The sequence below is a fragment of the Hydra vulgaris genome, chromosome 03, assembly GCF_038396675.1.
Source record: "Hydra vulgaris chromosome 03, alternate assembly HydraT2T_AEP".
In the NCBI taxonomy this organism is placed as follows: Eukaryota; Metazoa; Cnidaria; class Hydrozoa; order Anthoathecata; family Hydridae; genus Hydra; species Hydra vulgaris.
In genome coordinates this window covers 68,053,220-68,063,986 of record NC_088922.1, presented here as the reverse complement: position 1 = coordinate 68,063,986, position 10,767 = coordinate 68,053,220, and the positions used below count along the sequence as shown (strand labels likewise).

Genomic DNA, 10,767 nt, shown 5'->3' with positions numbered 1-10,767 from the left:
AATAAATTTTCACTAAATGTTACACACTTTTAAATTTAAATTTTGCAAATCGTTTGCTGGTTTTAAAATAAAATATTAGTTATTTAGAAGTTAATTCCAAAATAAAATTGCCAATTAAAGAAATCGTTTAATATCAAAGGTAAATACTTATGATAATCATATTTATAAATATATATATATATATATATATATATATATATATATATATATATATATATATATATATATATATATATATATATATATATATATATATATATATATATATATGTATATATTTTTTTAATTTTTTTTTTGTTCTTTTTTTACATGAAAATTTTTATGCAAATATATAAAGTTAAAAAGTTTACGATTGAATATTATGTTAAAATATTGATTGAAAATTAAATAAAAATAAAGAACTTAAAGGTCTTGTCATGAAAACCGCTAAAGTTTGACGCGTCAATAAAAGTTAATGTAAATTTATACAATGCGACTATCGCATAATTTATTGGTAATAAATATAGTATTTGAAGTTTTCCTTAAATTAACTTGAAATATGGTAGGCTTTACTTGGATCATTCTTTGGATTTTTTTATTTTTTATTTTAGTTAATTCTGCATCTTCTTTTCAGTATAGCACAATTTTCTTGACGAATTTTCATTTTTCTTCGAAATTATTATTTTCTTTAACCGTTGTAAAACACCTCTGCAAATACATTATTGAATTGATTAATTCCTATTTTTTTATTTTTTTTAAGTGTATCATTGATTGTCTTTGTTGAATATTGTTTAGTATATCACGATTGTCTTGTTGAATTTTTAATTACAAGATTTTTATTGTCATATGATGAATATTTTCCACTTGGTAATTCGTAAAAGCTCTTCTTTGACCCACGTGCAGCAATTTCGAATAATTTCAGCTGTTTTAGCTGGTTAGCTTTGAAAGTCATACTAGTCACTTACGTGTATGTACATACATAACATCATATGTGCATATAGAACATTTGTATGAAACAAGTAAACACATAGACATATACAAATAAAACACATAGATACATATTACATACATACATTAATACATACATAAATACATACATAAATACATACATGCACACACATACATACACACACTCATATATACATATATACACATACATACCTACATACATACATACATACATACATACATACATACATACATACATACATACATACATACATACATACATACATACATACATACATACATACATACATACAAACATACATACATACATACATACATACATACATACATACATACATACATACATACATACATACATACATACATACATACACAGCAAAAAACATAACGCTCATATTTTCTCAAGCATTTAAACGACATTTGGGTTGCTAATGATTAGTATTTATATTTATTTGTATTATTATTATTATTATTTAGTAATTAGTGATAATAATAATAATAATAATAATAATAATAATAATATATATATATATATACATATATATATATATATATATATATATATATATATATATATATATATATATATATATATATATATATATATATATATATATATATATATATATATATATATATATATATATAGATATTACATTTGAATTATTAAATATATATAACAATGCTGCTGATTCAACTATTTCCTTGGTCCCTTGGAGGCTCAAGATATTGGGAGTTCACTGTATTTGTATGTTGCTTAACAATGTTCTTTACTACTATTTATTTAATACTTACTATTTTTTACATATTACTGTGCTTAAAATTTATTTTATTTTATATTGCAAGTGTTAATTAATGTTAAATATACCATTTGTATAATTTAAGTTTTCTAAGTAATAATAACTGCATTACTGATTTCTACAATAATTAATAGTTCAAAATGATAAAGGCTATTGTTGTCAGGTATCTTGGTGAAATAAAAATTGTTCTTGCTAGTAATAGCAATATTGCAGACTTTTTAAATAATGGTAAGCTTATTTTTTAATGCACATTCTTGTTTATTCAACCTTCAAATTTTTAAAATCAATCTTCAAGTTCTTCACAGTTCATTTTTGTCTTCATAATATTTAAAAAATTACATATGATAAAAACAATGATTGAGCTATTTAATTTAAAATTATACTTATTCAGCTTCTAAGAAGTTTGGTGACAGTGATATAAGTGGCATCATGTGGAATGGATGTGAAGTTGATTCTGAAACATTTGTTGCCATTTTAAATGAACAAAATCTGGAAGTGGAAGTTGCATCCTTAGCAAAAAATAATGAGCTCAGCATTTTTGTTCAAAGTTGAAGGAGATTTTCTCCTGGTAAAGCTGTTTTTTCTGATGTAGATAGTCACTCTGATTCTGTTTTTTATCTTGTTCTAATTGTAGTTTTCAAACAAGTAAACAATATGTAATGATATCACATCTTAAATTACATGGTCATGAAGGTTTAGTTGTATGTGAAAACTGTTTTTCAAAATTTAAAAGTGTTTAAGGTATATAGATATTACATTTCAATTATTAAATATATATAATGATGCTGCTAATTCAACTATTTTCTTGGTCCCTTGGAGGCTCAAGATATTGGGAGTTCGCTGTATTTGTATGTTGCTTAACAATGTTCTTTACTACTATAATATTTTAAAAACTTGTTGCTCCCATATTAAGGGCTGGGTGCACCCAAAAATTAAGGTTTTTTTGTTCCCAAGCTCCAATCACCCCAATTCTTTGCAAAACATTCTTTTTTGATATAAGCATAAACATACAAAAGTTTGGAGTTCACACAATGCCTGTAAGTGTCAAGACTCAAACATCTAAAAATCCAGTGTACACCACTGACTTTAGTAGTTGTAAATGTTTTATTTTGTCAATTTTCACAAGATGAAACTAAATGTTTTTTATTATTCCTTTTATGTTTTTAATATTGACATTGATAATAAATTTTTAGATTAAAAGAATCCCTTTTGATGGTGAAATTAAACAAACTCTCATTGATTTTTTTCCACCTCACATAAAACTATTTCTGAGCAGCAAATTTTCTATCGAAGATAAGGTGATATCTAGAGAGCTAATGTCTTGTTTATTAGCTTTTTGTTGTTTGCATGTACCTAATCATAGTAATATCAAAAATAGAATATTGTTATGAAAAATATTTTTTAAATAAGTTAAAGTCTACTTGCATTTCTTTATATCCTTCTTAAAGCCATAAATGGGTAAGAATCATGTCTTTGATACTATAATATTTTTTTTTATTAAAATTTGTAATATTTATTATTTTAATATACTTTTTTGATCTCCTTCCTTTTCCATTGTTTTTATATTTTACTTCAGATTTTCAAATTTGTTGCTGCATACATAAATTGTTTGATTCAATTTATTTAATTTTCTAATTTTCTGTTAGGATTTCTTGTTCAAAAAGTTGCCTAATAATTATCAACCAAAGACAATTTAGTAAATGTCATAGTTTAAAGGAAAAGTGATTTCCTCATTTTTCTGTTGTAAATAGTTCCATCAATAATAGCAGCCGAGCAGTAAATCCAATTTTGTCCGAACAATTGTAGATAAAGAACAGCTATTACAAGATGTTGTAGTAAGATTTTTTCTGTGTTTATTAATTTTTGTATAAAAATGATTTCTAATTCTAATATCAGAAATTATAGTCTAATTAAGTAAACTTAGATGCAAAAAATTTAAAAATATTATAATTAATATTAAGTGTCAACTCGTTACTTTATTTTATTAAATAGCTATAAAATAAAGAATCTAAATAACTCTTTCTTTCACCTAGAATGAATTTAATAAGAAAAAGCCATCACTTTCAACACTGTCTATTCTAAACAGACATCTTTTTAATAACGAGACGTATAGTGTATTTCCAAAAAGAGTTACATATGCTCCTGAATTGATGCTGGAAGAAGGGATTCGTTTGTACCCTATTTTGAAAGACTCGTCTCTTAAGATTCAAAAGATGTTGGTTTGGATTTCTCCTGATTTGCAAACCCATACTGAAAGTTTAATGCTGCTCCAGAAATCACTTATTTCTAAGAAGACAACTGATAAGTTGTTTATGAAAGTTGATGTAAGTTTTATTAATTTTTTTTATTTGGTATTAAGCCAATTCTATAAAATACAAACTTAACATTGATTCAAATCCATTTAATGTATTAATAATAGTTTTTTTTTAATGGTTGCAATACTTATTTTGCATTTATAATATTTTAGTGTGATTCAATACACGAATACTTAAGAGTGCCAAGCTTGTATGGTCCACAAGTTATCTATAATAAAACGGAATATGGAGTAAGGAGTCGTAGAGGTGTCGAGATGGATGTTTAGCCCTTAATCAGTACATGTGAAATGGTGGTTGTTTTGATGGCCGTTTATTATTTGCTAGATTTGACATATCTATCTTGTTTTGGGCAGCTTCTGGGTTTTTTTCAAGATACATCTAAAAAATGCATTTTTCTTTCGCAATCTTTTCACAGCAATGTGAAGTATTTTTGAATTAATAAATGTTAATAAGTTAATTTCTTCAATTATTTTGTAAATAATTTTCACGATAATGAAACATAATTTAAAATGAATATATAAGGAAATTAAACTGCATAAATTTGTTTTATTTTTTAATTTAACTTTTATAAACATAAAAAATGTTCAAGGTTAGTTTGTTTATTTAGCAGTTTCTGCTATTAATCATGCGTTTCAAAAAACCTACTTTAAAATAAATAATTATAATTTGACATAACGGGTAACATAACGGATAAATACCCGTTATATCAGGTTTTAAACATAACGGTAAAATACGCGTTATATAACGGGAGTTTTCCTCTCACATAACGGCTAATTAGCGTTATGTAACCGTTATGTTCAAGGTAATTTTGCTATGAAAAAACATAACGCTAAAACCGTTATGTTATTTTCATACATTAAGTATTAAACATAACGGCAATTAACCGTTTTGTGCGAGGAAAACTCCCGTTATGTTTTTTAAAAATATAACGGTTTTTTTATTTACTGTGTACATATACACACATACACACATACATATTCACATAGACATACATACGCACACACACATATTTACATATACACGTATACGCACACACAGGTGCATACACACATACATATATACACATAAATATACACGCTCATACTCAATATATTTTACAAAGTATTTTTCACTAATCTATACAACATTATTCAAAAAAAAATTTACAGAATTAGTACATAAGAACAATATATATTTACAATATATAATAACTTTAACAATAAAGTATTTTTCTGGAAAACACAAAATAAGAAAACTTAAAATCAAAATTTTAAAAAAACATAAATATTTTGTCAATTAAAAATATAAAATTTTTTAGTTTTAGTTTAAAGGAGGGATTACTATATTTCTTAAAAATATCAAAATTTTTTGAAATTATCTTATTCCACAGAAAAGCTCCACGAAACGAGATACAAAACTTTCCAAAATTTGTACGGTAAGAAGGTTGTCGAATAGCTTTACCATTTCTTAAGATATATCTGTTCTTTTCTTTCAAAGTAAATAAACTTTGAAAGGGTTCAGGAGATGTTTTTACAAACTGTTTTACAATCCCTAAAATTAATAAGGCGTGCAACATGTTTTTGTTGATGATATAGAGGTTAAGTTTACTTTTATTTGTACTACCCCACGCAACATTTGCATAGTTTAGGTGGCAATGATAAATGAATGATATAGTTAAGTTAAGGTGTGCTTATTCAGGATATTTCTTGTTTTATATAATATTCCAAAACTTTTGGATATTTTATTGCCCAAATTTTCTATGTGTTTTTTCCATGAGAGATTTTCATCAGTATAAACGCCTAAAAATTTGGTAAAGCTTACTTGTTTTATTAGAGTATTGTCAATAAAAAGCAAAGGCATGTCATTTGGCAGTAAGTGTTTTTTAAAATGAGGGTGGAAGAAAATCCATTTGGTTTTATCAATATTGAGAGATAATTTATTTGTCTTAAATCAATCAGAGATTTTAATTAGTTTGTTGTTCATGCTTTCAAATAGATAATTTATGTTGTTGTGATATAAAAACAGATTAGTGTCATCTGCGAACATAATGGTCATTAAGTTTGAGGCTTTATAGAGATCATTGATGTAAATAAGAAATAGTAAGGGTCCTAATATTGATCCCTCGGGTACTCCACATGTTATATCAAGCAAATTTCTATGCCAATTTGAATCAACATAGACATATTGCTTGCAATTACTTAAATAGTTTGTAATCCAATTAAGAACATTACCAGTTATTACATAATATTTAACTTTTTTTATAAGAATTTCATGATCTATGGTATCAAATGCCTTTGCTAAATCTATGAAAACTTCCAAAGTATATTAAGAATTTTCAAAAGATTCAGTTATACTTCTTGAAAACTGGATAACTGCATGTTCCATAAAATTATTTTTTTTAAAACCATATTGGTTGATATATATGACATTATTTAATTGGTGCTTATATATTCTATTATAAAAATTTCTTTCTAAAACTTTTGAGAAAATGGAAAGAATGGATTTAGGACGGTAATTGCTAATATTAGCTAAATCTCCTCCTTTAAATATTAATTTAACCTTTGCTATTTTTAATTGATTTGGAAAAATTCCTTGTCTGTTGGAACATGAAAATATCCTAGAAAGAATATTTTTTAAGACATCACATGAATTAATAACAATGTTTCCATTGATATCATGGCCAACAGCGTTGTTAGGTTTGAGCATTTTAAAAGCACATTCAAATTCATCAAAAGTTAGCTCAAAGGAGTTAAGATGCGATGTTAGGGAGAAAGTAAGATATTTTTCAAAAGTATTAGTTGGTTGAATTTGGCTATGTTTTGGCCAACAGATACAAAATATTTATTTAGCTCAGCAGCTATCTTTTCTTGATTAATCAAGAACTCTTTGTTTATTTTAATCGTTTTGGGAAAAGATATTTTTGTTTTGTTACTGACTGTAATTTCTCGAATGATTTCTTAAGTGCGGTTAGAATTTAGTTTATATTTTTCTAGAAAATTAGAATAGTATTTATATTTAAGATTTTTTTTTGTCACTCAAAGATTTTTTGCGTAATTTTTATAAATAGTATTACTTTCAACTGATTTTGATTTTAAATATTTAATACATAGTTTTTGTTTATTTTTTGAAGTGTTTCTTAGTTCCTTGGTAATCCATGGTGATTTGTTGTTTTTTGGTTTAAGATTAATTTTTATTTGTGGAAAATTTGATTCGTATATTTCAAAGAATATTTAAAAAAATTGTTGTGGACTAAGTTTAGATAACTTAGAATATTAATATGTTCCTAATGTAGTAAAGATAATTGTTCCTTAAATGATGTTATATTTGTTTTATTAAAAATACGTTTAATGTGATATTGGTTTGTATGTGACAATATTTTGTTAGTATTAGTGAGATATCGTTTTTAATTACGCCCTTTTGAATAGTTTCATTAAATAAATCATTGGTTATTATATTATCTATAAGAAATGTTGTTGATTAAGAGATTCTAGTTGGTTTATTAATTAAGGGAATGGATCCGATTTCAAATAAAGCATTACAAAACATTTTAATTTTTTTTATGACGTGATATTCGAAGCAATTTTTAAGATTAAGAGATTTAAGTCTCCTTATATGTAGATTTTCTTGCATTTTTTTATTATATTGTGAAATAGAAATGTACTAAAATTTTCAATTACGTCAGATGGTGGCCGATAGCAACAGCTAAGTAAAATGTTTTGGTCTTTTGGTTAATACCTCTATATTGTTGTCAGAAATACTTATGTTATGCCTGATAAAAAATTGTTAATTTTCTTTTATGTAAATAAGCAAACCCCGCGTTTTTTAATTTTTCGCGGTTATGGTATCAAATAAAAACCTTGCAAATTAAAATTAGTACAAACATCATTATCATTACACCACGTTTCGGTTAAGCAAATTACGTTAAAAATTTTAAAAGTTTCCTCAATTATTAAATTACAAAAATTATCAAAAAATTTTTTTTAAGCTTTTTTTTTTAATGTTTAAGTGCAAAGCGTTTAAATTATCAGGTTCAAGAAATTCTTTTATTTCGTTAGTATAAAAGTAATTGAAATTACTTTTTAGAGCTCCAGCTCCGTTAAAATATCTGGATCTGATCTGGATCTGATTTTTCATCATCAATTAAAAAATCATCAGTTTGAAAAAAATAGCAAAAAATTGATTCAAAACTTTTAGTTTGATTAGAATACATTTTTGTTTGTTATAATGCGCAAAACATAACAATTTCTTATTTCATTTTTTTATTTTTTTATTTCGTCACGCGTGATTAATTTATTATAAATCACTTTGGCGTACTTACCTTAGCTTCTCAATTCTTTTGCGTCTTTAAAAGGTTTTTTTCGTAACTCGGTGGTATATTCACTATAGTCCTCATTTAAGTACAATCGCTCGTTCCAAAGCTTAAGTTTGTTATATTTGTTCAAAATTATGGCTTTGAAATTGGTAATTTATATATCTATGGTAATTTATATATCTATCTATATCTATGGAAATTTGGTAATTTATATATCTATGGTCTTTATACTTTTTCCCTACTCGATGAGCTCTATCAATTACAAAGTGTTCTTGAATTTTAAGTTAATTTCTGAGTATTTCTCTAACTTTTTCCTCGCTTTCCTCCCAAGTTTCATTTTCGCTCACTTCGATTCCAACAAATCTCAATTCGATCATTACAAATTTTTATAATGGTATTTTCGTGAATTTCAATTATTTCTTTTAATTGTGCTGATGTAAAATTTTTTGCCATTATGATAACTTTAAAACGCACCTGTTCGCTTCAAAACTTATTTGCAATATATTTATTTAAATATATATATGTATATATATATATATATATATATATATATATATATATATATATATATATATATATATATATATATATATATATATATATATATATATATATATATATATATATATATATATATATATATATATATATATGTATATATATATATATATATATTTTGTTTTGCAACTTTTGCTTTGCAACGTAGATTAAAATACAAAACTTTTCGAAGGAACTAATGGAACTTATTAATTCATAACTTAAACTATCATGGGCCTCGGTTTTTTTCATGGGTCGGATTTTCGAAACTTTGTCCCCCCTCCTCCTCTTCACTAAAACACCCTGGCCCACGACTCTAAGTGTTATACTTTAATACAGTTTACATATATTATTAGTCTACAAAAATGCCGAAATTTAAGGCTGCAATTACACGGATAAAAAGCGAAAAAAATATTGTGGTAGCCCATATGAATAAATCAATGACAGATCCAAGCACTTTTAGACAGGTTATTTATTACTATCTTATTCATGTAAATTTAAATACAGATATCGCATTTGTGACTCAGCAAATTAGCAATAATATAAAATCAATTTGGTCTACAGTAAACCCAAGTTTACCTCTTATAACAGACAAATCTATTATTTGGAAAGTTAAAGATCTTCTTGTATTTGTTAAGAACATTAATCGCAAGCACGGAAAAGCAAGCGCTAAAAGAAATCTCGATGCAAACTTGGACAAACTCTTTGATATTTTTGCGTGTTCCTGTTTATTATATGTGTTTCCCTGTAGTGACAGAAAAGTTTTTTGTTATAAAGAATATTGTATTGAAGAACATATTGTATGTCTTTGCTCTCAAAGTAATAAAATACTTCTTGAATACAGAGCTTATCTTCGTGATCAGAGGTAAAAAATTGATCCAAAAGGTGCATATCAACTTTCTTCCATTGATAGATTATCTATCAAAAAGGTTCAAAGACTTGATAAAAAACGATAAAAATATCTCATAAGTTATTTGATAAAGATGAATCTCTCATACCACATGTAAACTTAATTGACGAAACAAGTGTTTTGTCCAATACGGAAGTAAATGTTTTATAACTACATTAAATATTTGTAGTAGATGAAATAAAAAGCATTTTATTTCATTACTTTTTTTAGGATGAAGATGAATGGAAACCAATAAATAATCCTATTGGATTCTTGATAATACTGCTACCAATACTGGACCAATAAGTGGTTTAGTGGTAAAGCTAGAAGAATTTTTAAAAAGATGACTATAGCTAATTGGATGCGAATTACATCAAAACGAATATCCGTTACGAGGTCTTTTTATAAAACTTGATGGGGACACAACTGGGCCAAGAAGCTTTAGTGGTCTACTTGGCAAAAGATGCGCTAAAAATATTCAGGTTAGAAATCAAGTTTTGTTTGAGCATGAAAACCCAATAGTAGATGGATATATTCCAGAATAAATACTAATAGACCTTAGTTGCGATCAAAGACTTTTAATTGAACATTGCAAAAGGGCCGCCTAATAACTTAGACCACTTAACCATGCAAGGTGGTTAACTCTAGCCATTCGCCTTCTCTGTTTATATACTAGAGACAATCTACCAACCATTTCTTTAAAAAAACTGGTGTATTTTATTGTGTAGGTTTACGCTCCAGCATGGTTCGTAATAAAAAAATCTTCAAAATTCCACGAACCCCACGCCTTTTTTTTCTTCTATTACGAGAATAAATAATCTCCCCTTTGACGATGTTAAACTTATTATTAAAATTAAACACACTAAAAACAATGCATTGTGTCTAAAACCTGAGAATATACCATATGACATACTTAAAGATAATGACAACAAGATACGAAACTTTGGTTTTTAAATCCTACTGGTTCTCAGGCTAAGGTATTTTTTT

At 25.9% G+C, this 10,767-nt stretch overlaps 1 protein-coding gene and 1 long non-coding RNA gene across 3 annotated transcripts; both read left to right on the top strand.

The window, feature by feature from the left end:
• The first annotated feature begins 1,595 nt into the window (after nucleotides 1-1,595).
• Nucleotides 1,596-3,206, top strand: LOC136078361 (uncharacterized). Of its 2 annotated transcripts, none has more exons than XR_010637763.1 (3): nucleotides 1,596-1,696; nucleotides 1,912-1,976; nucleotides 2,140-3,206. XR_010637763.1 is itself a non-coding variant. In XM_065794069.1 (3 exons), exons 1-3 carry the CDS (start codon nucleotides 1,631-1,633, stop codon nucleotides 2,298-2,300), a joined length of 321 nt encoding a protein of 106 aa, XP_065650141.1. In that variant the 5' UTR covers nucleotides 1,596-1,630; the 3' UTR covers nucleotides 2,301-2,445. The 2 variants fall into 2 exon arrangements, 1 of the variants encoding a protein (XP_065650141.1); XM_065794069.1 differs by having other exon boundaries at nucleotides 1,883-1,976; nucleotides 2,140-2,445.
• A 188-nt stretch (nucleotides 3,207-3,394) lies between these two features.
• LOC136078362 (uncharacterized) lies at nucleotides 3,395-4,603 on the top strand. Its single transcript, XR_010637764.1, has 3 exons — nucleotides 3,395-3,583; nucleotides 3,782-4,072; nucleotides 4,216-4,603. It is a non-coding gene; the product is annotated as an uncharacterized LOC136078362 (long non-coding RNA).
• Nucleotides 4,604-10,767: the final 6,164 nt, after the last annotated feature.